This window comes from Ammospiza nelsoni, chromosome 3 (assembly GCF_027579445.1).
Source record: "Ammospiza nelsoni isolate bAmmNel1 chromosome 3, bAmmNel1.pri, whole genome shotgun sequence".
Classification (NCBI taxonomy): Eukaryota; Metazoa; Chordata; class Aves; order Passeriformes; family Passerellidae; genus Ammospiza; species Ammospiza nelsoni.
In genome coordinates this window covers 23,499,948-23,527,193 of record NC_080635.1, presented here as the reverse complement: position 1 = coordinate 23,527,193, position 27,246 = coordinate 23,499,948, and the positions used below count along the sequence as shown (strand labels likewise).

The 27,246-nt window shown below is 42.1% G+C and overlaps 1 protein-coding gene and 1 long non-coding RNA gene across 2 annotated transcripts in view; both read right to left on the bottom strand.

Moving 5' to 3' along the window:
* The window catches only part of KCNH1 (potassium voltage-gated channel subfamily H member 1), a 176,402-nt gene extending 164,275 nt beyond the window's left edge, over window positions 1-12,127 (bottom strand). The window contains exons 1-3 of the mRNA XM_059468364.1: window positions 12,055-12,127; window positions 621-744; window positions 268-374 (exon numbers count right to left, since the gene is read on the bottom strand). Coding sequence (XP_059324347.1) covers window positions 268-374; window positions 621-744; window positions 12,055-12,127 — 304 coding nt within the window. The remainder of the gene's footprint in view (window positions 1-267; window positions 375-620; window positions 745-12,054) is intronic.
* A 6,179-nt stretch (window positions 12,128-18,306) lies between these two features.
* Window positions 18,307-26,846, bottom strand: LOC132071674 (uncharacterized). The gene is made up of 6 exons (XR_009418169.1): window positions 26,714-26,846; window positions 22,865-22,942; window positions 22,073-22,267; window positions 21,444-21,498; window positions 20,634-20,692; window positions 18,307-18,840 (listed from the first exon to the last, which is right to left on the bottom strand). It is a non-coding gene; the product is annotated as an uncharacterized LOC132071674 (long non-coding RNA).
* Between the last annotated feature and the right edge of the window lie 400 nt (window positions 26,847-27,246).

Sequence of the window (27,246 nt, the reverse complement as noted above, 5' to 3'; positions counted from 1 at the left end):
TTGTTGATGGAACCTTCAGTGTTGTCTTAAAGCATCACACATAGATTACTCTAAATGTCAGAACAAATTAGAAAGCTTCCTCTGCCTCCCTGAGTGACTTTCATCTCTAATGTTCTCATTTCTCCCTTTCAGATCAAGTGGCAGAACTGGAGCTTACTTAGCCCCAGATAAAGCACTGTCCTCCAGGGTGACAGAATTGCAGTGTACAGTACAATTAAGAACACCTTTACACACCTACATTAATGAACAAACCAATTGACTACTTACTGTTCTTCTTGTACATCAGGATTTCAAAAGAGTTCATCTCATAGTTCTCAAATGTTTGCCGGACCTTGTCGATTGTATCTTTGTCTGTCAGCTCTCCATACATAAAACTGCAAATGAAGGGAGAAATTCCAGTCAGATACCAGACAAAGACACAAAGCCATTTGTTTACTGTGTAAAAAGGACCCATTTAGAAATGGCTCTTCTTTGATTTTGTTTCACCTGGAAAGCATATTTGACAGATGTAGCCCCAGGAGACAAAAGACAAAACTGGAATAAACAGATTACTTTTTTCCTCAAGCAACAGGCACAACAGTACAAGCTATTTAACAGAAAATAAATCTGTTCTCAAATACCTGCAGGTGCTGCTTTTCTGCATAACTTCTGCTCTGTGATATCCTGATAACTTGCAAAATCCATCGTTGCTGTAGACAATGGGCCAATCCACGATCTGGGCATTACCCAGGACAAAATTAGTATCTGTTTGAAAAAACACATCATGTAGACATTAGTCAAAGCTATGGTTGCATTAGAGGAAATACTCATTTCAGAACCCAATCCCAATTGCTTCAGCCACTGCACAATTTTCCCAGATATCATTCCCACTGCACTCAACAGGATTATTCCTGGTTTTTATTTTAAGTATTTTTTTATTTTTAAAGGAGTGCTAATTACTCAGACAGAGCATAAATAAAACACATGACGGTTAAGCAGGTAAAATTCATCTCTTGACTGAGGACAGATCCACCAAACTGTTTCCCTCTGTGCCACATGCTCTGATCCACATGACACTTGAGTTTGAAGGTGAAGCCTCTGACAGGGGGCCAAACCAACCCATGAGCAATACTTCTCCTCCGTGAATGCAGGCACAGGGGCTCCTCTCAACACCGCCCTCACCGCTGGCCACACAAGCCCAAACACTCGCGCACAGCACTCCGAACTAAGGGCTAGCAATTACACCAGCAAAAGGAACTCCTTGTTTGCAATACAAGCCAGAGGCAGTTTCAATCAGTACAAAAAAACCCAAAACAACCAAGCAGGATTCACGCCTCCGTTCTTGCTGGGGCTGTGCGTGCCACAGCTTTATGCTTGCCAACTCAAACCTACACGTGTGCCAAGGCAGACAGCAGTGCTGCTCCCTGGGCACTGGCAGGCAGCAGGAGATAGATGGTGGCTCCTGTCACAGCTGCAAAGACCCTCTGGCTTCTGGAAGAAAGGCTGGGCACTCACATGAGATCAAGAGGCACTCATTTTTAAGGAGAGCCCTTACGGGAGTCCAACACACTGCCTACATTTCAGTATCAACTCCCAGCTGCTCACACATCCATACAGCTCATTAATGCTTCCTCCAAACAAATGACATTTTACCTATTAATTGCAGAGAGTTTAGTTTGTTTTAATTCCCCCTTTAATTCCCTCTTTCACCCCAAACTTCAAGTGGGTTTAAATAAAGCATCCTATAGTTAGCTAAATCCACTGCCCAATTCCACAAGCATGATCAAGTGTACTTTTACACACTCTTTAGAATGAAATACATCAGTAACATAACTTCAGGGTATTTCAGCTGCTTTGTTCCTCACAGCCTCTTTTAAATACCATGAGCTTTGCTTAGTTGAAGCACCTTCTCTCCGAAACAATACACCTCTTTTACCCCTTCCTATGAATAAGTAAACCAAGTCATTTCTCACTGCTAAAGCAAGTGCTTTTGAGTGCCTGTTACAAACATAGCATTAGACTGTTTTAGGATATTTTAAAATTTCAGCAGGAAGTACAAAAAATTACAAAAAAAAGGTAAATACAAATGCTAGGTGAGGTCCTGCCCTGATCTGAATAGTGTTATTACATGCATGAATTGCTTACAAATTCCTTCTGACTGCCTTCACTTCTCAAAAGGTAACTTTCCCTTCTCTCCACTTCCTAAAGAGTTCCTCTTAAGAATTTGCCTCTCTTTCACCCTTAAACCTTATTGTTTTCAGATAAATAATCTCTTGGGTTTTTTTCATTGGAGGCTATATAGGACACATTTCTGATAACCATCACTGTGATAATACTACTTTTATCTAGGCTTGCAAGGCTTCTGTGAATTACAACAATGCTCTTATCTCCTATTTACAAGTGAAAACAAAGCCCTAAATCCACAAGGGATTTAAGCTCCAAAAGTTGAGACTGCAAGAGTCTAGTCCCTAGATGCCCAGCTATCAAGAACTTGGGAGCTGGAAGCTGTATGAGCAATGTTGGAGAGGAGAACTGAAAAACTTCAGCACAGCAAATAGAAATCTGACCAAGTTAAACCACAGAAAACAATGAAAAAGGTGATATTTTAAGGCTGTTTTTTTCCCCTTTCCCATGTTTGCTACAATACCCAATATTTTAACATAAGCCCAGTTCTCATAGTTAATACACGATTCTTTGCCATTATTGCAGGAGCTGAAGAATCATGTTCCCACTTATATTTTGGCCCAGCAAAGCTCAGTTTTTTTGGACTGGCAGTTTCCAAAGGATGCGGAGAACATCATACATTTCTCTCCCCCAGCAGCAGTTTGGACATTCTCCTAGAAGATAAGGCTACCTTAGGGCAGTGAAAGCTCAGCCATTGTAGGGGCCTGAATATATGTATTGTTATAAAGGAGTCCTTGTGAATATATATATGTAGTGAGAGTCCTATGTATTAGATAGGTGGGTCCTGTTGCTCTGGATGAGCTACAGCTGTGGGATCCTTGGTTGGGTAGCAGCTGTAGCTCATGAAGGGCTCTGGGATAAAAGGGGGTTGGGTCGAGAGCCCAGAAGGAGCCCCTGTGGAAGCCATGAGGAACTGCACAGCAGAGAGGAGCTGCATAATAGGACCAGCAAGAAGGTATGGACTTTAAGATGGGACTCCAGAAATATGAAATACAATAAGATAACAACAACAAGCCATTATTTCAGCTCTCTAATGACTGTTCTAATCATCAAGCCACCACAGCAAATAGATGTCAACACCCTCACCATGTGAGTCTGAAGTCAGTATGGCTTGGCTGTTGTATTTTATGCACCCCTACTAGTCAGCACTGGGTGAGCCTCTCTAGCATGTAGAGGTACAATGTTTCATGAGAGTCCAGGCTGGGTTTAGTTAGTTGTGAGTTAGAAAAGCATGCTGAGAGATCATTATGTACCCATAAAGCTTTAAAGGAAAAATTTTGCACAACTATCAAACCACAGAACAAGTCAGAGATGTTGATGATCCCATTGTTTCTTAAGTGTCTCTCCCTTCTAGCTAACTCCAACTTCATGCATCTTGACCTTTCTTTGATCCAGGCTTTACACAGCTGACAAACACATCTCATTTCTTCAGAAGTGTCTCTGACAACACTGTTTGCCTGTGTGAACGCTGGCAAGACACAGCATAAAATAAGGACTCCCACTTATAACTGCAGTACACAGCTTGCTCTGACAGACAGCCCAGGAGTAGAAGGGCTGTCCTCATTGCTATCATTTACACTCAACTGCAGTGACATCCCTGACAATGTGCTGCTTGGGGACAGCTCATAACCTGGTCATTTTTCCTAACATAAGAAAATAATGAGAAACATCCACTGAGGCAAATACTGCCATTGCATCTGCAGGGACACAGGGTCCCAGAGACCAGGAAACAGCTGTGGCTTTGTTACACAACAAGCACGAGGGATGCTCTAGTGAACTCTGAGTATCACAGAGCAGAGACTCCTGGGGACTCACAAGTGGGTCAGCAAGGCCAGGAAAGGAGATGGCAAGAGGAACACCATGAAGAAATCCACTGCTAAATTCTCTTCAAAGACAGGGATGCATTGGACATAATAGTAATGGCAGCAGTATCAAAATTATTTGATGACTTGAAAGGACTCAGTGAACTCCCCTACCTGAAAATTAATTTCTATCACAATGGCAACTGTGTTAGCAGTATTGCCTAGCCCAAGAAGAAGCTGTAAGCATCACTGGCCCTTCTTATGAGCTAGAACTACAGAGAGCAGGCCCATATAAGACCTAGGCTTCTGGCTTGTGCTGAATTGCTGAATTTGGCACAGTCTGAACAAGACGAAGGAAGTATGCACAGGAAATATGCAGAGGTGCAGCACAGAGCACAATGTGCTGCAGAAACACCAGTAAGAGCTGTAACATCACAAAGGCAGCACAATTACTTTTGCAAGAGTAGGACAGCCTTCTGCAGCATGGATTACTTTGTGAAGTGCATCACACCATATTTTCTAGCTTGCATTTTCCCCAGGTTAGTTCTGCTCATTGCAGTATACCCACGTCAGCATCTACACACTCAAATGTCAGATCCAGTTTGGGTTATCACTTTCAAGTAGACATGACCGCTTAAAAGCAACAAGAAAAACATTTTAGCTCCTTCCAAAATACAAGAATGGATTTCACTCAGTCACTGAAACCAGTACTTTCCTCCATTCAGAAAACAAACCATCACAGAAGAATCAGAAAATGTCTTTCTAAATAACCTTGGTCCTTTTAACACTAACAATCACAGGTGTCTAGACACCCATCTTACCAAAACTACTCTATCTACTGAATCCTACTGTTATATTTAGTACTTTGTTTAACCAAAACTGTCCATCAGCTTCCAGAATTCCTGTAGATAAGTTGCACTCACAGACATTTATCTGGCCAGGACTAACTGGCTAAGGAGTGTTCACCTCCTAGCACGAACATGGAGCAAGTCACTGAAATGTTTCCCCCCTACCATCCATTGCCCTGCACAGCTACATATTCACTCCCACTGCATCCCAGCCTCTCCTGTAACTTGGATCCTGCCAAGCTGACATCGCCTCCCACCTCTTTCCAGAGGCCAGCACATCAGTTCTACCTCCCCAGTCCCACCAGTGATGCACAGGTCCTCTTCTGGGAAACAGTGGCAGAAGGTCAGAGACCAACAGCCAGACATACTCCCACAGCACTGCCAGACACATCCCACACTGAAGGTGTTCCCTCATTGCACAGAGGAAGCTGAGGGGAAACCTCTGCCCAGGCAGCTCTAGTGCACACCTCAGTAACAGTAGAGGCTGCTGCCCACTGCATTTTCCCATGTTTGGGTCAGTCAAATCCCCCAGGGTGCTTGGGTTTGTGTAGTGCACAAATGGGATTTAAATATATTAATATATTTCCCCACAGTCATCATACAAATGCAACACTCAAAAGGTTTGTTCCCGATTTATTCCCCCCTGAGTAAAAGGAGAACCAGGGTCAGTATGGTGGGAAGACCTGCTGCTCACCAAACATGCTTGTTCTCCCATGAGAGAGAAGGGAAGAGGGAAAGGGAAAGAAGAGAAGGAGAAGAAGGAGAAGGAGAAGGAGAAGGAGAAGGAGAAGGAGAAGGAGAAGGAGAAGAAGGAAATTGCCCTCCCCATTTGAGACCACAGCCTCCCTCATGCCGGGTGATGGCAGCTCTGGTTATTGAGACCAGCAGGTCTTTTTTTATCCTGTCTCAAACTCTTCCCATGGATCTTCAGGGGAGCAAGCCTAGTTCTTTAGCATTAGCAAGCACACACCACTCCTAGAGCAGAACTAACAGAGCTGCACATCACATGCGTCTCTCACCCTCGCCATGGAAGAGGGGTGGAGGATGCAGCTACTGCTGCCTGGGCTGGGCACAGAGCAGCAGAGATGCTGTGTCATAGCCAGGGTAAGAAATGTGCAGCAGGCAAAAATCATGTGCTGCTGCCAGAGCAGCAAAGATTGTATCATACAGCTTAAGGACAAGGGACACGTGGTATCTACAAACTTGTGACTTTGCATAACAAACAGCATCATTTGGATACTGGGGGGAAATGAGATTGCATCATTTCTGTCTAATTTCTTCCCAGAGCATAGAAATCAAACATTGTGTATAAGTAGGCCTGTCAAAATTGCTAACAAAGGATAGGTATGTATGAATCTTTGCTCATGTTTAGTCTTAGCTTTGAAAAAAAAAAGTAAACCAGAAGCACTTAGTCACACTGATTAGCTACATTGTTCAGATGTAATTTCTGAGATCAAAATATGGCCCTAAGTCAGTTCAAATAATTCACACTGAATTTCAAGTATTTATTCGATCCTTTCTTCGCACACACGATTTGAGACTTGCACTTCTGGGACCAACCACATTTTCATCCTAACAGAAGTGCTGTAACTGTAGTCAGGGCAAGTACAGACCTGCTCAAATGACAGAAAGACTATTCGTGTGGTAAAATAAAAAAAATAAGGAATAATTCTGCTCTTCCACCCTCACATCCTCCTGTGTAAGCCAGTGTTACACCAATACTCACATTCACTCAGTATCCTCTTGCATTCATCCCTACAGTGGAAGTGCTTCAGTGCTTAAATATCCCATGGAACAACTTGATCATTCTATAGGATAATGATATAGTGGCCTCAAAATCATCCATCCTTAATATTGAGGTCAAAATTTTTAAGCTCACTGTAATACAAAAACCATAAACCCCTATAGATAAGTTCATTTGGGCTGTTTTATAAAAGTTTTATATAACTATTTATTTAATTTCCAAAACAAAATCGATTTTAAAAGTTCCTTTGTTGCTACAGCATGAACACACTTCCCTAAATACAGATATTTCGTGTTTATTCAAACATGACTTACACTGTCATGTTTGATAGTGTAAGAGCAAAGTGCAAGTGCAAGTTGAAAAGAATTATTAAAAAATTTGTATCCTCAGTCTTCCCACAAATAACAAGAGACTCCAACTAAAGCAACAACTTCAAGTGAGTCACTCTAAATCATTACAGAAAATGAATGCTAATTGCAGCCAGCAGAATAGACAAAAAACTACCTTTTCCATCTCAACATTCTTACTTTGCATTGTTATAGAAAATATTTCATGGCAGGCATCTACCGTGAGAAAATCTTAAATTGAAAATTATGCATCATTCTAACACTTGTAGCCATAAAATCTCCATAATTATCTATACTTTTAAAATAAAGCATATTACTGCAGAATAACAGAACAAGAATAGCTGAAATGGCACCAAAATTGTGCCAAAGGTGCTGTCTATTGTATTTTATGGACAGCATGATTTGTCACCTATCCTTGAAGTACTATCGATATTGAGAAATAAAAATCCAACATACCTGCCCCCCCAAATAAAAACCAAAAATACACACTAAAACACAAATCCCAAAACATTTACACACATGTGATGTTAGAATGAGATAATTAGGTGATTTTCAGAAATGAAAAAGTTCATCAGTGGGTAAGAGTCAGACATTGCACCACTCTTACTAAAGGACAAAGCCACTGTTTAGCAGTGAGAGTTCATCACTCAGCTGGTCAGGGGGTTTGTTCTTCCCATCCCATATGATCTGAACACTAATCCAGAAAAGGCATACTTTAATTGCTTTGATTATGAGTCTTTCTTAGTTTAAAGAAGCCATTTGATTTACTGATTATAGCCTTAGAAGTGTTTGAGACAAGACCCAACTCCCCACTCACTTTAATGCATTAACCAATTGTCCAACAAATGGGTTTCATTAAAATTTGTTTTATAATCTTGTTCTAGGATTTAATGTAAAACTGGATTGATACATTGAATTATCACAGGAGAAGTTCTTGAGCTTTCAGAACATTAATTTTAAAGCACATTACCTGTCATCTCTGTGCTGTACATTTTTTCCCTTACTATCTATAAAAGTAATTTTAACAAAATCAGGCTGTACATTCCTAAATGCATAAAGTTGCACATTCAAAACTAGACTTCTGGCCTAGTAAAAGCCAGTAGAAAAAAAAATTTACATTCAATTCCAGTGATACTGAGAAAAAAAGATTGTCAGTAGTGAATTGGTATTTCAATTTACTGATCAACTGTGAGAAAAGCATGGATGAAAATGTATATGAAAATATATGTGTCTCCACAGTTGTTAACATGGGAAAGAAGGAAGATCAGAAAGCAATAAAACCCATTGTTTCATTCTCTTCTGGGAAAATGTCCTTAACACAGAACCTACAAGCTGTCCTCCTGCAGTTTCTGAAGGTCTGCTGTTTTCATTCCTCATTCTCTGTTAAGTTTCCTTTGCATTTTTCTCTGGCTCAACACAAAAACAGTCTTTTCAGTTTCAGAAGTGTTTACAATAAAGTTAATTTCTCTCCTAGGTCTCAGATGATGGTACAAGGTTAGCATGCCCAGGATGCAAAATGTTTATTGTACTGGGAATTTTATAGCCTGTAATGAAAGCAATGCCATAAATCATGCAAATGTCTGTTATACTCAAGATCTATGTCTGAAGGTGCTTTTTCTTTCCCTCTACAGGGAACTCTGCATTCTCCATCAAAAGATGCAAGTTTGCTTCCATAACTGATGTCTCCTTAGTGTGTTCCCAGGGGATTTTGTGAAAGGAAAATTAAATTCACACAAGCTTTATGCCTTCCAACTTACTCTTCCTCCAATCTCCTTATTTTGTCCATAAATCAGAAAAGCACTTGTGACTTCCACTGAAATTCCAAAGCCACCTAAACACAGGACTTACTTTTGCCATCCTTATACATGCACAATTATCACACACCTCAATGAGAATCCTGACCAAGGAAGGACTGAAGAATTTGGCTGACATTTACATAAATATATTTTTTCTCCAGATATTGATAAAGCATTGGAATACCACAAATAACCTCCACAATAAGCTGCACCAGTTGATTTGGGTGCCCTGGCCATGATCCAGGTTTATAACTGTTATAAATTACAGTGCTTGTATACTGTGGATGTATTACATTACCAAGAAAAATATTAATATCACATTAGCAGAAACCATCAGGGGCTAGTGATTCTTTATATACTGCACTGTGTTACAGCATGGGCTCGTTTTCTGTCCCACTGGGTGTTCTGGTCTTTAAATATTTCACTGCTTCAAAGAAATTTTTGTCAGCCAACCACTGCGCGCAACATTTCTTTTTCTAGCTCTGCATGACTAGTATAGAAACACATATTTTGAACAATAAATACAAGATGATCAGAATTATGGCGTCCCTCATTTCAAAGAGGGACAAACCTTAAGCTCACACTTGGTGCAGAAAGGTCTTTGTGTGAGAAGAAATCACAGAGGACCAGACAAGGTCCACAGGTCTAGAAGATGTTTCCTGTGTGTGCTACCTAAGCCATCCCATGCTCTCTTTACTCCAGTGAGTGGGAAGGCAGTGCTTTGCAGCTCTAACCCTAGCACAGCTCTTTTGGCTGGCACTCAGTGCATGAGAGCCTGCCTCAGTTGATTTGCAGCCTGTGAAGAAGCTCTCATTCCTAATAACTCTGGAGCAGACAATTCAGACCAAAGGAGCTGGAGGTGTCTTGCTGCAGAAGGTGTGCTATGAACATGAGCCAAATTTTAACCCTAGTGGCAAAACCCCTGACCTGTACATCTACATACACTGCTACTATCTTTAGCCACAGAATGTGCATCAGCTCACCAGTCCCATAGCTAACATGACAGAAAGGCTGTCCAAAGAATTCCTTGTCAAAACTACTGGTAAAATAAAGGTGTAATTAGTGCTGTCCTTAGAGCAATGCTTGCCAAAGAAGCTGCATGTCCATTCCTTTGTAACCACCATACAGCCCCTGCCACTGAGATAACACCCTCTGCCCCAAAACACTCTTTCCTCCATCCACCCATGACTGATGATACCCATATCATATACAAGTTCCTTCACATGAAGCACTTAGTCCATTATTTCTGTTCAATGACAAAATTCTTCTCTTTCAAAGGGAATCCTCTGCAAATTAGGAACATTCCTATATCTGTATCACCCAATATCTGTTGGCATTACTCAACTTGCCTGCATGTGCCAGCAAATACAAGCTTGACAAGAAGCCCAAGGTTTATTTGGCAAATCCCAAACGGCGCAGACAGCTTCATTGTGGGTCACATTACTGCTCAATTGAACAAAACCAAGAAAGAGGAGCCAAACCTCAAGCTTTATGGGCCCATTTAAGCACTCATCCTGTGGGCATCCCAAATCACCTCAATGGCCAAGCAGGCAGGACAAGATGAGATGTGGCGTGTTTCCATACTGCCCCCGTGCTGGTCAGCACCGCCCTGCCTCAGCACGAGAGAAAGGAGTCTACCCCTGTCTCTCCAAACAGACTAAGGGTAGACAAAACTGATTCATCCAACACGGGTATGTGACAGCACCACATTTCCAGCAAAGCTGGATTGGGTCCAGCAAAAACTTGAAGGCACATCACAGAAGAAATAAGGTTCTAAACCTGAGTCGATTCCCTAAGCTTATCCTCATATGTCTGAACTGTGCATCACTTCCCACCAAGCTTAGTCTAAAAACTTGTATTGATTACAGCCCTCAGGACTTGCTGAGCATTTAGAAATGGAGTGCTGTCATTCTACCTGTGCTATCTAGCACCACACTCTGTTATGACACCTTCTTAATAATGGGGGAAGAGAGGACAAAACAGAGCACAGCTTCTGCTGCATGATTCCTCCCATCTCCAAGCCTCAACTGATTTATTGCAGCGAGGCTTTGGCACTGAAAGCCAAAAGAGGAAATTGGTTTTTAATGAAGAAAATAATCTACAAAGTCGAGACAGTTTTGAGAAAAACCTTCAATAACTGTTGTTGGAAGATTAGAGAAGCAGCATGAATGTGATGACATGCAACATTCATTTTTAAAGACATTAAAAAAAAAAAAAAGGCGGGTGAGATTCACTGTAAGACTGGAAAGTAATTTTTTCAGGAATGCAGCCTCCAGCCCCCTTCCTTCTACAGGAAAGTTGCAGAGAGAAATAACCTATAAAAAGAGCCTCACAATTTTATGTGAAAATATGGTCTTATCAAAGGCTAGTTCTCCAATCACACTGCCTAATTAAAAAAATTTGAAAATCATTCTTGGGATCATTTGAGTTTTTAGCTGCTTATCAAGAGGGTTAATTGTCTTTGCTTTATCAGAACAAACTGACTATGTTTTTAATTAATTAACTCATCGTGTCTTCAAAAGAAGCTTGATCTTCATATTCTCAACCATACTACAAGTTCTTAATCCCTGAAGTAACCCCATTGAAGTCACCAGAACATCAAAAAATGGCACAACTTGGGCTCAGAGCTTTAAAAGAAATGCACATGCCTAGGTTAAACAAACCCATGAAAGCTTGCATGGTCGCCGGCTTACAGAGGGAGCAGCTTTTGGTAAGTCCCTAAGTGAAAGAATCTGGATAGCATTAATACATATTTGCATGCAATTGTGAAATTCGAGGCATTTTCCACTCCACAGTTTTCCAAGAGACAGACCTGGTTACAGTGCACTAGGAAAAAAAAAAAAAAAAAGAACAAAAAAGCAATATCTGCCCTCAGCCCTTAAAATGGCAAACTCTCTCCTCACTTATGGCAACCCTTCCCTTTCACCTCGGGCCGGCAGCCCTGGCCGCTGCCCCCGCACCGGGCTCTCCCAGCCCAGGGACCATCTTGAATCCCCGCACCCCCTCCCGGTCCGGAGCCGCCGCCGCCCCCGCCGCTCTCCGGACGCCCCGATCCCCCCTCCCGGAGCCGGGCGCTGCCCCCGCGGGCTCCGGGGCGCGGATAACGGCCGGCCGGGGCTCGCCGGGCGCCCGCCGTGCCGGCGCACCTGCAGCCCGAGCCCCGCCGCCCGGCCCGGGGGCTCTCGGCAGGACCCGGGCGGCGCAGCGGCACCGGCTCCGGCACCTGGACGCGGCGCTCCGGCGGAGCCGCCCGGCAGCGCTCGGGGCTCGGCGCCCCCCGCCCGGCGCCGTCCCCGTCGAGGACGCGGCGGGCTCCCGGCGGCCGCTGAGCGCTCGCCCGCGGTGCCCCCTTACCGTTAGACCTTCGCACGATGTTCTCCAAGAACGTGTTCTGAGGCGCCACCAGCCCTCGCCTTCCCCCGGCCATAGTCGCTGAGCGGGAGCGCAGCGCGGCGCGGAGGCTCCGCTCAGGGCCTCGCCGAGCCGCGCTCTGCCGCGCCGCCGCCCGCCCGCCCCGCGCGCCTCATGCCCCCGCCGGGACCGGCACCAGCGGCTGTGCGGCACCGCCGCCGCCGCCTCCCGCGCACCGCAGCCCCGCGCCGCCGCCGCCGCCGGCCCGCCCCGCAGCGACCCCCGCCGGCCGCCGCCGCGCCGCAACGCCGGGGCTGCAGCGCCATCGTCTGGGGCCGCGCCGCGCCGCGGGCTGACAGCCCCGAGAGCGCTCGGCCCGGCCGCGGCTGGCGGCGCCTTCCCCTGGCCTCTGCCCCCGCTCAGAGGGGGCTGCCGCCGTGTCCGACCCCTCGCCGGTGAGAAACGCGGAGTGCGTAAAGACCGCTCACAGCTCCCGGGAGACACCGCTACGTCCCTGCCCGGGTGAGTCCCCGCGAAGCTCCGGAGCTTTGCTCGGCGCCCTCATCCCGGGTCGCGCTCCACGCTTGCCCACGATGATTTCTGTTAGAAGGCCACTTAGTATTAGTGGTCAAACTGATTTGCAGCTCCGTGGAAGCAGCGAGGCAAACTGTTTGAGTATAACCTTTGACAGGTCTTGAACTCTTTGAGATATTTAACTGACACCAAGCTTTCATTCAGAGGTTAATCGACTTTGTTGTTCCCCCATACCAATCTGTCAGTAAATGGAAAATACTCAGATCTTTTAAATTTAAAAGGCATATTTTCTCTTGCTGGCACTGGCATTTACTTGCTGTAATGCCTCATTAAGTGTAACATCTTCAGGCTCCACAGCTCAAGGCATATTGGAGACATGGAGAGTATGTTTCTGCATGTTCATCTGCTTGAGGAAAAGCTATTTCTCACAGTGCCAGCAAATAAAGCATAGCAAACACCATGGCCTGTGTCAGCTGAGATTTTTAACCACTACCACTGATCCCACAGAATGCTGGCACTGCCCAGCCTGCTCTCTCCTAGGTAAGGCTTGGGCCAGGACCAGAGCCAGGAACCACTGGCAGCTCCAGCACAGCCACGCACATGGTCCAGTTCAGGGTGTTTTTCTAAAAACACAGCTGTGACCAAACACTGACTGTGACACGAGAAGTCTGATCTCCCTGCCACCAGCCTCCTACAGCATTTTTAAGTGGAGTGTGAGACTCGAGGGGTGAGGGCAGGTGACAATTTCATTGCAGCAGCAGCTACAGATGGAGTCCCTGAGCATGCTGGTGCCATCAGCCCCTCACGCAGCTGGGATCCTGGGAACTCCCAGAGCCCCCGTAGGACAGGCAGGAATTAGCTGTGCCACAGAAGCCTCTTTTAAACTGGTGATTATCTGTATGCTGGACACCTACATTTGCTGCCAAACAGAGGCAGGTTAGGGGGGAAAAAAAAATGCCTGAAGCTGCAAAAAGGCCACCAACTGTCCCTGAAATGTTGGGATTTAAAAGAGCCCATTGAAGCATTTATTTGCATCTTTACACATCTAAGTACCCCTATCAACTATCCAGGTGAGAAATAGATTTATAAAGAACTTTTAAAACTTGACAGAAAGTTTTATAATTTTGTATATTTGTATATAAACACTGAAATAAGGTGTGTTGATTTAGGAAGGTCATGGAATAGAGATAACATTGTTGAGAGAGAGATTGAACTAGAAGTAAGTTTTAACCAATTTTAAAATACAGTTTTGTAAAATAGTTTTGTAAAAAGACTAGATATTTTAGACAATTAGGACTGTGAAACTATTGTAATAAGACTATGTAGGGTAAAATTCTAAGTGATTAGTGTTAGAGTAATAGCAGCATTGTGTGGTAAAAGCTAATAGGCTGAAAAACATTTATAAAGTATTGTAACCAGATAATAAGTTAGTTTCTGATGGAATAGCATTGAGTTTTATGTCTCTTATGTCTCATCTTTCATCAAGTGACAACAGAATAAAATCTTTTAAAACATCTCTCAGTTGCCCCATCTCTATAAAAGCTAAGAAAACCAACAAATCCATTCAAAGCTTATTTAGTTCCTGCTAGCTTCAGCAGCACAGCCAAACCTGAAGAGATTCTAAGCTGTCTGAGAAAATTGTAAATGTAGCCTTTGACACTGATTTTATACAACTGCTAACAACCAAGAGTGAGATTTGGAAAACTGGGATGCAGAGTAGTGTTTCATTATTCCTCAAAGCCACTGTGCCAGAGGAATAAGTGCACACTGTATCTTAGCTTCTGCTGGAATATCTGCAGGAATATCTGTGACTTAGGAGACACCTGGCAGCTGACATACATTACAGGAATTTTGAGGTCTTTACAGGAAAAAGGTTTCAAACTGAATCAGCAAGTACAGAATCAGAAGTGGGAATGAGGTGACCTAAGAGTAAGAAACTGAAGACTTTTTCCTGAAACTCCATTAAGTTTAGGCTGGCTGCAGTTTATGTTGCATTGAGTGGTCCAGTCTCTGATTACCTAATTTTTCAGTGTCCTGCTTAATCCAAAGTTTCATGTCAAAGGTGCTATTTTATCTAAATTGGTTTTACATCTACCCTGTAGCATTGCAAATGACTAAAATGCTATAGCACATTGTGGTGGATTGACCTTGGCTGGGTGCCACATGCCCATCAACTGCTCTATCACTCCCCTCCCCAGCAAAAGAAGATGGGAAAAAACCCTTGTAGGTCAAGAAAAGACATGTTATTACAGCAAAATAAAAAAAATTAGTGAGCACACAAGCAAAGGAAAAAACCAAAGATTTTATTATCTACTTCCCATCAGTGAGTGATGTCTTGCCACTTCCTAGGAGGCAGGGCTTCAGCACACAGTGGTTGCTCTGGAGGATAAACACTGTAAATAACAAATGTCCCCCTCCCTACTCCTTTTCCCTAGCTTCTGTATCTGAGCAGGCATCACATGGTATGGAATATCCCTTTGGTCAGTGGGTCTGCTGTCCTGGTTATGTTGCATCCCAAGATTTTGCCCAGCCCCACCCTCCTGGAGAGGGGAAGATGCTGGAGTGACAGCAATGTCACCGTGCCAGCACTGCTCAGCAGCAGCCAGAACCCTGCTGTCTTATGGGCAGCTCTACAGCTGCCAGTGCACAGCACAGCTCTGGGGGCTGCTGGGGGGAAAATGAACTCCAGCTCTGCCAGACCCAGTAACAAATGGAAGAGTTCTCCTCTATCTTCTACCTCCCTTGGACTTTCTCCCCCTGCAAAATATGATTCTTGCTGGCAGTATGAATTTTTCACCACTAGAGCAGAGGACACTGTGATAATGTCCTACTGTGATTATATTGAATTCTATACTCATTTTCTCACCATCACTGGTAAATTTTGCAAATGATACAGAACTGGAGGTAAAGCCCCACTTGAAGCAGAACATGTACTCTGTTTGACTTCATTATTAGTGGGTTACCTCTCTCCAACTATCATTTTTTTGAAATTTCAAAACTGGAGTTGCTTAATTTGCATATTTGCTAAAGCCCACTGGACAGAACTAAATACCTAGCACTTCAATTTAATAATATAAAAAGTGATAGTTTGCTATGGAAGACATTCAGCTGTCTTGCATTATGCTGTTGTTTCCTGAACAAGGCCCTAGGTCGGGATGTGTAGTATCAATCACCCCAATAAGTGACCATCCCTTGGCTGCAGAGCCTTAAGCTCCTGTTCCATGGTCACACTGAGCAGCTGCTGCTGCAAAGGGACAGATTTGCCTTCATCTAAACTGTGCATATTTGTCACCCCTGAATTGAAAACCAGCCTGAAAAGGGCAGCTAAGACACGTCCCTCTTTGACAGCAGCCTGTGTTTACATCAACCCACTTACTAACATGACTGTCAACTTCCAGTGTTCATACACACAAACATCTTCAAAACATCAGTTCCAAGAATTAATTTATGGGAAGATCATTTAACCCCACAGCATTTATGAAATAGAAACACTGGAATTGGACAGAGCTCACTTCTTTCACTTTATCCCATGGTTCACACCCTTGAGACACCCTAAGGAAACTTTAAAAACTTTCCCTTTGTCAGCCATTCGGGTTTCTTAGCAATCTGTTCCAACCTTTAACAAATCTTGTGAGAAAGCTTTTCCTAAAATGCCACTAAGTCATCTGGTCTCTGAAGCCAGTAAAAACTCTTCCTTCTGCAGTGACAAAAATCACCAACCCTTTTGCAAGTTTTCAAGTGCATGAAAAGTTGCTGTAATGCTCATCTGTCACCTCCTGCAGCCTCGCAGTCTGGACAAACCCAGTTCTTCCAAAGTTCCACAAGGCTTCTGCTCTAAGATTCTGCCAGTACTTTGGGACTTCTCATTTCACTGTCACAGCACCAAATGGGTAAAGAAACATGGCAGTTAAGGACATCTCATAGGCTAAGAATTTAGCTGGTTTATATTGAAAAAAACTGGTTTATTTAAGGTCTTTTTGATTTCTTCTGTGTTATGCACACTTCCTTTTGCTCTTTGTAAAAAATAAACTGTAAAAACCACAGTTATAACCAACTACCACCAACCCTAAAAACGAAAAGAGCATTCAGTCTTTAAATTGAGTTCAATTTGTATACTACCATATAGCTTTTGATAAATTGTCAAAATAAAATACATTAAATGGTAGAATAACTAATTACAGAAGGTAATACACAAGTTACACTGCCATACAGATACTAAACAAAAAAAAAAGAAATCTGAATTCCAACTAAGGTGGAGGAACAATTATAATTTTATTTATTTATTTTTACATTCAAATCAATAAAGCAGTCATTATTGTACAAATTCTTACCCCCAAAGGAATGCAGGCAAAGGCCTCCTGTTAAGTAATAACATCCATGAATACTTAGTTGCTTGTGATTAACCTTATTTGCTGTCTTGTGGAAAGAGACATGAGAAACAAAAGTCCTTAAAACTAAGGCAAGTCAGTAGTTTAACAAGCACATGTGTCCATCAAAAGGAAAGACTTTGAGAAGATATCTGTGCATCTCACTGAAACTGTTCCATTTATTTCTACACTATCTTGAGATACTCACCAAGTTCAGCCTGAGGTTCCTAAAGGTCCAATTATTTCTGGGGTCTGAAATAAAAGAAATATCCAGTCACACAGCAGACTGTAGACCTAGGAACTGAGATATGTTAATATTTTTAAGCAGCCATAACATTTGTCTAACAATAAATATTAACACTTTTCTAGTTTTGGAATTACTGAATTTCCTCCAGAGTTTTTATGGGTAACAATTATGGAACAATAACTAAAAAAATCCAATGTTCTGAAAGTAAGGAAAAAAAAATCTCAAAATAAAACTGATGAGGGAGTACACAGCCAGTTTTTATTTATACATCTAACATTTGGAGTGTGGGCTAACAGGGAGGAACTGTTCCTTCTTAAAGAACACCTCAAAAGGGCATAGAATTTTTTTCCCATTTGGACAGCATGTCCATCTCCATTTATTTCAATAGGAGAAAGCATCTTAGATTTCCAGAGTAAGGGAGGGGAAAAAATAAAACTCCTAGAACCAAACATAAAGTCACCACACATCTTGTTTGGGACAACAGCCACTATCACCCTTCCCCTCCCTGCAGCTGTGGCTACTCAATCCTCTTGGCTCAACCCTGTCCTGGCAGGGCCACAGCCTCTCCCTGCCTCAGAGCAGAGGCAGTGACCTGCTGGTGGTGTTACTCAGAGAGGGGATAGAGAATACCCATACCTTCTTCGGTTCCAGGTTTGGTGGGATTTTTTAAAATATTTAAATATTTACACAATATTTACACAATATTTAAATATTGTGTATTGTGAAATATCATGTATTTCACTGGCCTCATTTTTCCTGTGTCTCTCGATCAATATAAAACAAGGCAAAATTAAGCAGTTTGGATGCAGTTTGCTTGAATTTTAACAGAATGCAGGGCCCTGCTAATTAATTGTAGCAAATAATTTTATCTGCATGCCCTGTCCACAATAAACCCAGGAACCCATAGTTCTGGGTGACTGTTTTTTGTAAAGTAACAAGGAGCTCTGAAGACTGAATTATTGTATTGTTACTAATTGCATCTTCATCTCTCAACTGTTGTCAAGTAGTCTCTAATATACAGTATTTTTAAAAGCCACTTTTAATCCTATGTTTTCATTATATACTGTCCAAAGAATAAAACTGAAAATTAGATGGTTTAGGCCCAGATTCAGAAAAAATAACTCCTAGTTAGGAATATGCTTGTGCTAGCTAGCAAGTCCTCTGTTTGTTTCTTTTTTTTCTTTGTATTCTACTAGATAGCATTTTCCAAGAATGTAATAATACAAAGAATTCCCAAATAATACTGAGTCAGACTCCCCAGATTATACTCTTTGGTAATTTTAAAAGCCCAACAGTCTTAAAAGCTTTATTGTTTGTTTCTTGGACAGAAGCATCCCACCTGTGAGGCTGAGAGTGGTAGAAGCACTGCTAGTGCTTCTTTCCAAGCAGCCTCTCCAAAAAACACACCTTAAAGAGTACCCAGCATAAAACTATCCTCAGCACAGTGAATAAATTTCTTGCACAGAGCTTATATTTTATAGGTTTTGCCTTACATGTACTCAGAATTCCTGCTTTGAAGTCACATACTTTTTATTATAAAGTTACTTACCTTAAGACTTTACCATACCAGTTCCTTGTACTTTTCAGTTATGGAAGGTTCATCAACAGCCAGAAATCAACCTCTCCTCCAAAAAAAACCCCCTAGAATAGAAAAGTTAAAAAAGCAGACCAAACTCATGTCACTTTATTTCATATTTTTTCTGAGTTTAGCATTTCAACACATATTTCCCACTTACTAATGTCAACAGGCTGCATTACTCACATGCATTACTGCTTTCTGTGTAGACAAAACTTTGTTGCATTCTTTGACAGTGGGAGAGAAAAACAGAAATAGCCAAACAACTGAGAAGCATAAATCTGGCAGGGAAGGAGGGAAGGAAGGGTTCTGTAACTAGCATAGTACTGCCTTTTCTTCATTTAAAGTTTAAATAAAGTGATAACAAACTTTCTCATTCTAACTAGTGTCTTGCTGTTATCTCCAACAATTGCACTGAGAAAAAAATTACTAATTTTCTAAATTTGATCATATCTTAAAAGCAGTTTTTTCCATGGTCTTTATCAGTACTGGACTCATAATTATACCTAGGAACTAGTAACACATGAACTGTTGATTTTCATAAACACTTGCATACTTGCTGGGAGGCAGGTTTGTCTTTTCTAATTTTGGTTAATTTACAAGTAGAAGGAGATTCTTTTTTTTTTTTTTGCTTCCATCTATTATTGTGAAACAGACTGCTACCAGTTAATTAATACAAAAGCTTCTTTGTAAAGTGACATGGTACAGAGAGGAATCAGGACATTCTTTCAGAATATCCAGACCTATCTGCAGCTACCAAACTAAAATACAGCATGTGGCACATGGGAAGGTGAAATTAGGGACCGAGTGGATGGGGTGGGAATGCACTTGTTAGAAGTGTATGTTTACACAATAAACCAGCAGAACACCACATATCAAAAATGCCCTTGCATATCCACAGGGAGGGATCTCTGGCAGTGGGCTCAGAGTGTAACTCTGAAACCCGGGTCATCTCTTTGCTTTTGTAGAACAATATGAGTCTAACACAAATGGACCTCATAACAGGTTCCCAGACTGTAACATATTTCAAGTTTTAAATAGTTTAATTTAACTGAGGACAAAAGCCACCTTCACCAAAAGGGATGCAATTTAGATGGAAGATAGTGAACTATGTAAGAGCAAGTAAAAACATGATCTCCAGCAGTAAGAGAATTTAAAGCACTGGCTGAGAGTGAAGTTGAGTGGGTGTTTTTCTAAAAACTGTGTGGAAACCAACAATAGCAAGGTCCTGGTGGTAGCCAACACTTTCACCCTGAAGTTGTGTATGCATGAGCTTTTGTTTTTCCTCTCGGTTTAACAAACACTCCAGCAGAAATTTTGTGACCAGTTCATTCTTTCCAAGGACAATTTTGCTACTGCAGATTAACTCTTTATGTACTGATCCATAGTCTCAACTGCAAAATTGCAGATTTCAGTTTTACATTTATGTAGTCATTATCTGCCTCAGACAGGAGAAGAGAGAACACCATTCCTGGAAACACTGTACAATACAACTTGAAGAGCCAGATACAGCCATATTGATCAATTTGTTGTTGAGCTGCTGGGTTTTTTAACAGGATACTTTTAAAAGAATCATTTGCACTCCTAGAAAATTCCAGTGAAATGGTTTTATAATAACAATTTCCATGTGGAAAAATGAATCTTACTTATATGAGAAAAAAATTCATTCATTATTATATTTTTGTTGCTTGCAACTCCGTCTTAGAGATATCCTCAAAATGGAAGTTCTTGCTGATCTTTCCTAAACTGTATATGTGAACTGTGGATCATTACATGAGCCAAACAGTAGTTACAGCAGGAAAAGATGACTCTTAAATAGCAGTAATGTTTGATATCTACACAGTCCAGCAGCACTGACCTTCAAAATCCAGCACAGCTCCATAACAGAGCGACGTCTAAGAAGCAGTGTAGGCTTTTCTATAGAAACAACAAGATAGAAAGCAGAAATACAAACTCTTGTAATACATCAGGGACCTTCTTTTGGCCCTAGACAGTGTTACTTTCCACTTGCCTCCTTCCCCCATCCTTAAATCACAAGAAGCCAGGTAGGATAAGCTATGGAGGACAAAATTTAGCAGAAGGTGCCAGTGTGCTGCAGCATAAAATGTTCTGACAGGCCAAGGCCTAAGACATACAGCCAAAAAAGCTGCCACTTCAGGTTACTACATCACTCCTTGCACCTTTTTTCCACATGTAAAAATACATCATCTTCCTCAAGTGAAGTTTTTAACATTTGGTTCTTTCAGATCCCCCAATATTACTCCTGCAATAACACTTCTCTTAAATGGATGGACAGTAGAGGGCTACAGTAATTTTACATTATTTGTCCAACATATTACTAATGTTTCCTTTATTCTTCCTTCATTTTCCTTTCCTGATTGGAAATTCAATTTCCAGTTACATACACTGGCTGGATCCCAAACAAACTGTCAGGTGTTTGGGGCAAAGTTCTCTCTTTTTCAGGATTAGGCACACAGAAATGGTAACACAGCAGAGCATTTTCTTTTCTTATTCTAGAATGTTTTAAAGAACATTTTTCTCATCAAAACAAGCACTCGGTACTATTAACTGCAAGGAGAAAATCTTGCACAGTGTATTCCTTTTGTGATGTTGCTTCAGGGAAGGAAAAGGAGGAGAGATCCACAGGAGAGAGCATAAACATCATTACCTCACAGCAAATGGTCACCTCTTCAAGTTTTGAAGTTAGCACAGGGACAGGCAACCTGACAAGAGTAAAGCCTAAGTTTAGCACAGTTTCCCCAACCACATGGAATCAAAGCACTTGCTTTGCATTTAGAAAAACAAACAAAACCCCTCCCAAACCACAACAAACACACAAAATGTAAACATTGTGCAGGAGAACCAAACTACATTTCTTACATAAGTTCAACAACTTTAAGTATCAATTAGGTGACCTCTGCTTTCTGCTGAACAGTCCTATGAAAAGTGGTTTAGGTAACTATGCAAAAGTGAAAGAGGACAAAGCAAAAGCACACTAGCTTACCAAAATAATTTCAATATATTTTTTCCTTTTTGTGGGAAACAACTCGCCCAAAACCCAAATTATTTGTGAAGAGGTGCTACCACTTCAGCCACATATACAAGATCCTTCATACACAGTCTGAGAATCTTCACTGACAACACTGAATGTCAATGCTGTAATTCAAAGACATACTGCCAGCTGTTACCAAAATCTCCTTTAAAAAGGGTATGCAAAAATATAAGTGGTTAAATAGTATCTGTAGATATCATTTAATAGATAATATAGAAATCTGTAGACATAATTTCTGAAATTACCTGTTGTCCTGAGTTACCAATGTATCACAAGATGAAGTCAGCTACACTCAGCTTTTCCCACAGTGAGTTATCATATTCAAATGGACACAGAACTCTTTACTTTTTACAAACAGTACAGCTCACCAGATATTTAGATTAACTGAAGAGAAATGAAACAATGATACTGAAAGGGCTGAGCAGGAACAGATGTCCCTCCTGTCAAGAAGAAGAGAAAATATTTTATTTTTAAGGAAAAAAAATATAATCATACAGTGTCAGTAAAATTCACATGTAGGAAGTCACTGAAACAAGTCCACAAACATGTAAAGGTGGAACAGAAGTTTTCGTAACACATCCATAGGAATAAGAATTTTTTTAAAGATACCAAGCTTTACACTTCAGAGTTAAAATCTTTAGAAGACCAAGAATAAGCCTCTTGCCAACACAGAATGGAGACTATGGCACCCACTCCAAAATGAGTTCCTCTGTAGAACTGTCAGGATCAGAGTACTGGGCAAGATGGATGTTAGCACTAACCCATTAAGCTCATTCCTGAACAAGTCTTCCAACAGTGCAGCAAATAATTTATCTCAAAATACTATTTTTAACAGAGTGCCAAGTCCTCACACTCCCCACTCCATTCAATGTATCTACCACTAATACTGTGCAACACAGTCTGAGTCTCACATTTTGGCAATGTATGATACCTGGTGACAGGCATTTAAATAGAAAAAAGTGTCTACAGCTGTAAAGTCCTTTAACTTCTCAAAGGAACTGCAAAATTACTTTCTTCATCTCCCAAGAATAAATTACCAACTGTTCTGATGCAGAAGGATTCCATTCAGATCTGGAAAGCAGATAACTCTTGAAATCTTCAACTGGAAAACAGCACTACAAAAAGAAAGAAAACAAAGAAAAAAATCTACGTTTGGAGATATTAACAGTAGAAAGACAAGAAATGTTTTGCTGTTTCATTTTAATACAGAACAAATCTTTACTAACTTCTGCCTTAACACATTAAGACTAGAATTCAAAAATACTAATAAATGCTAGCTTGAGACTGAAGGCCTGATTTTCTAGAGCTGTAGAAAATCCACCATCTTCCACTGGTTCCACTAAAATGTGAAGTCCTTGAAGAACTCAAGAATGTTGAATGAAACACAGCAACAACCATCAGTGTAAAAGAACTAATAAATCTCACCCTGTCCACTCTAAGCCTCCCACTTAGCACCCAGGAGGCCAAGTTGTGTTTAATATAAAAGCAACACAGGATTTGATGGATGACACCTATATATATTGCAGCAGAGGCGTGAACAGACTCCAAGCAGTGTAATTTATCTGAAATTACCTTGATCCCAGGCATGCTTTTCTTAATGTGGTTATGACGACAAAGAGCTTATTTTCCTTTATGGAACAATTATAAACCTTCACATTAAAGCACAAGTTTTCAGCCTGGATATTGCCAAAAGGTTTCCATAGTCATCCTGTTTTCTCTGGGTTTCACACAACACACACATCAGCTATCTATAATTTTTCTGGAGAAGCATCACAAATCTGTTGACCTGTTTCTAAAAATATTTAAAGACACAGATTTTAAATGGTGTAAGGCAACATTCCCAAGACAGGAAGCTGTCAAAATGCTCTTTCCAAAAAAACTGAAAGCATGAAACTGTCACCGTAAGATAAAAAGGACAAACATGTGATCTGCAATACTTCCCCTGACCTAGAATTTAATGAGTTAGAAATTTATAGTTGAGATGGGCACACAAGGGGTATGAAGAGCATCCAGAGGAAGCTGGTGAAAGGTCTGGAGCACGAATTTTATGAGGAGCAGCTGAGTGGGCAGGGGTTGTTAAGCCTGGAAAGAAGGAGGCCGAGAGGAACATTCATGGCTGTCTACAACTGCCTGAAGGGAGGCTGTGGCCAGGTGGGGATTGGTCTCTTCTCACAGGTAATAATAGGATGAGATGAAATAGCCTCCAGTTGCACCAGGACAGGTTTAGATTGGATATTTGGAAAACTTTCTTCACAGAGAGAGTTGTCAAGCATTGCAACAGGCTGCTCAATGAAGCAGTGGAGTCACCATCCCTGGTGGTATTTAAAAGCAGCATGGATGTGGCACTTAGGGATATGGTTTAGTGAAGGATTTGGTAGTGCTGGGTTAGTGGTTGGACTCAATTTTAGAGGTTATTTCCATCCTAAATAATTCTATAGGCATGTTAAAACCTCATTTTAAGAATTTAGTTGCTTCTGAATAACCAGTCTCTTAAACCTACCCCTAGCTCACTATTCAACAGTTAAAACAATCATTGACCCTCACTGTAAGGTAACAGTGTGCAGGAGTCCACACTCCAATCAGTCTGGTTTGCAATGAACTCCAAGAACCCACACCAACAAAAATTGCACAAGGTCTCAACCCTGTGTGGAGCATCCTCAGAAGCTGTATAGGTTTTAAGCTGAGTTAATTGATGGATAGGGAAAGCTGTTTCCTTTTGAGCTTCTGTATCTACTTTTTAGCAATTTCACTGAAAGGGAAGAAGTCCCTGCTTCACCTTCCTTGTCTTCAACTTGTCCATTCCCTAATTCCTTCCTCTCTGTGGCAATCCACTTTGTACCCTAAGGATCCCTGCCCAAACACAAGCCTTCCCCCTCAAACTATGACGTGGGAAACACGTTTTAAGAAGAAAGGCATCATCTCCAAGAATGAAAAACCGACGGGCTCCTACAGAGAAGCCTCAGACGGGCCCAATTTGCACCTTCTGAACGCTTTGGCTGCTTTGCTGCCCTCTAGGGCTTCTGTCCGGAAACAAGAATTACAAATAAGATACAGAGAAGGAAGGATAGACAGAAGGAAGGATAGACAGAAGGAAGGAGACAACATAAAGCAAGGAGAGGGTGTGGATGCCCCATCCCTGGAAATGCCCAAGGCCAGGCTGGATGGGGCTCTGAGAAACCTGACCTAGTGAGTGGCATCCTGCCCTTGGCAAGGGTTTGGAACGAGATGATCTTTAAGGTCCCTTCCAGCGCAACCTATGCTGTGATTCTATATGCTAACATTAATCTAAGATAACTCCTTATTCATAGTTTCTGTAACAAATGCAGCACCAATCTCACAAATCTGATTATCATGTCACATCTAATCCAGCAGCACCCATATACTGAATGTGACAGAGGAACTGTGCAGAGAGGGATAAAAAACAACCAAACAAAAAAACCCAACCAAACAAAAAAATTAAAACAGAAGACAAGGAAAAGACAAGAATCCAAGAGAAGAAATAGCCCAACTTCCAGACTGCATGGGGGAAAAAATCATTATACGGATCTGCTAATATCTAACTGCTTGACTAAGGGAACCTAAGCCCTTTCATGTAACCTCCAAAATGCAGTTCCATCAGCAGCAGAAAGAGGAAAGGCCAAGCTCTTCTGACAATTCTCCTCCAAACCATGCCACAAGGAATCTTTCTTCCTTTCAGGTGGCTGCTTTCATGACACCTGTAAGAACTTAACATTACTGAAAGCTGCAACAGCTTACTAAAACTTCCAGCAGCTTTTATCAGTAGTTAAGAACTGTCAGAAAAATACAGTCATATGACCAAATTTCACATCCATAGAAAATAAAGATAAAAAGTCTCAAATAGATGGCCTTAGGAGAACTAAAACAACAAATCCCAATTTCCTGCAAGTTGTCGTGATGATCTCCTGCTTTTTGTAAATTTTGTGTCTTAAAAGTACAAACTTTGGTTCAAAATTTTCCTGTGGCTCTGGAATTTCAGTGTTTTCCTACTGTCAGTTCTTTTGTGTACATTAAACTGGAGACTACAAGTCCTCAATTGTTGAGGCACTTGCAGGCAGTCAAGCACTGCTGCTCCTACCTTGTCCTTGCTAATCTTTCTCTCCAGCTCATGAAAAACAGCAAGCATAAAGGAGTCACAGCTTGTTTACTTGCATTTTTGATAGCCATCAGCCAAAATTGTCACAAAAACAGCTCTTCAAAGACCACAAAACTCCCAAAGCAGGAAAAGTCTTAGCAATATCTTCCTGACATATTCTAGGAAGCACACATACACCAAAGGTTTTCCAAAAGTATATTAATTTTACGATAATGTGCTGTTTTCAAGGCAAGTATCAAGAAAAAGCAAACACAACTACATCATGTTACAATCCAACTATAAGCCAACATGAACACTTAGTAGCAGTAAGTATGGACACAAGTGGTCGTCTCCCCTTTATCTCACCCCAAGAAAGCAGCTGCACTATTCCTGCTAGCACTCCTCAATCAATCAATCAATCAGTCAGTCAGTCAGTCAGTCAATCAACGAACCAACCCACCAGCTTGGGGCAGGCAGCCGCCAGAGCAAAGCTTGGGAAGAATTGCTGAGATGTGACAAAGGGTAATGGATTGTGTCAGACACTCTTAGCTGGAACATGAGACTTTAATTTGATATACAGCAATTTAAGTTTATACTTTTTTCCCTACATCTGACAAACTATCACTGCATCACTAAAAATACTTATAATGCATATTAAAACATAGCCACAAGAACATTAAATGCGTTTGCACAGAACAAACCAGACTAATAATGCACCTCCAGATTAAGCAGCAAGACTGTTGTCACACTGTAACTCGGACTCGGTCTGGAGCGCGTCTCAGCCCTTTTTTACCTCATAAAACGTGAATATTGGAGACAAACTGGATGGTAACACCGCAGCACTTGGTAACGCACCGGAATTCACTGAACAGGTAAATAAATAGATCACTTTTTGAAATTAGAAAGAAAACCCGGCACGGGTTCCCACATCGTGCGATTTCAGCGATGTGACGGCCCCGGCTTTTCCCCGCTCCGCGGCCCCGGGCCGGGCCCCTCCCGCGCCTCCCGTCCCCGCTCGGCCCCTGCGCGGCCGCGGCTCCTCCCGCCCTGACCGCGGCACTACCGGGCCCGCCGCTCCCGCCCGCCGGGATCCCTGCGCCGCCGCCGCCAGGAAATAGTCCCCTCTCTGCTCGGGGCCCGCTGGCCGGGTGAGCTCCACGGCGCGGCGGCGCGGCCGCGGTCCGGGAGCGAGAGCAATGCTTCCTTCCTTCCTTCGGCCGCGCCGCCGGCGCTGCGGCGGCATCTCCGCCCCTCGGCGAGATCCGGCCGGGCCGGCGCGGAGGGATTCCCGGCGCCGGGGGAGGGGGGCGCGGCGGGCGGGGGGGA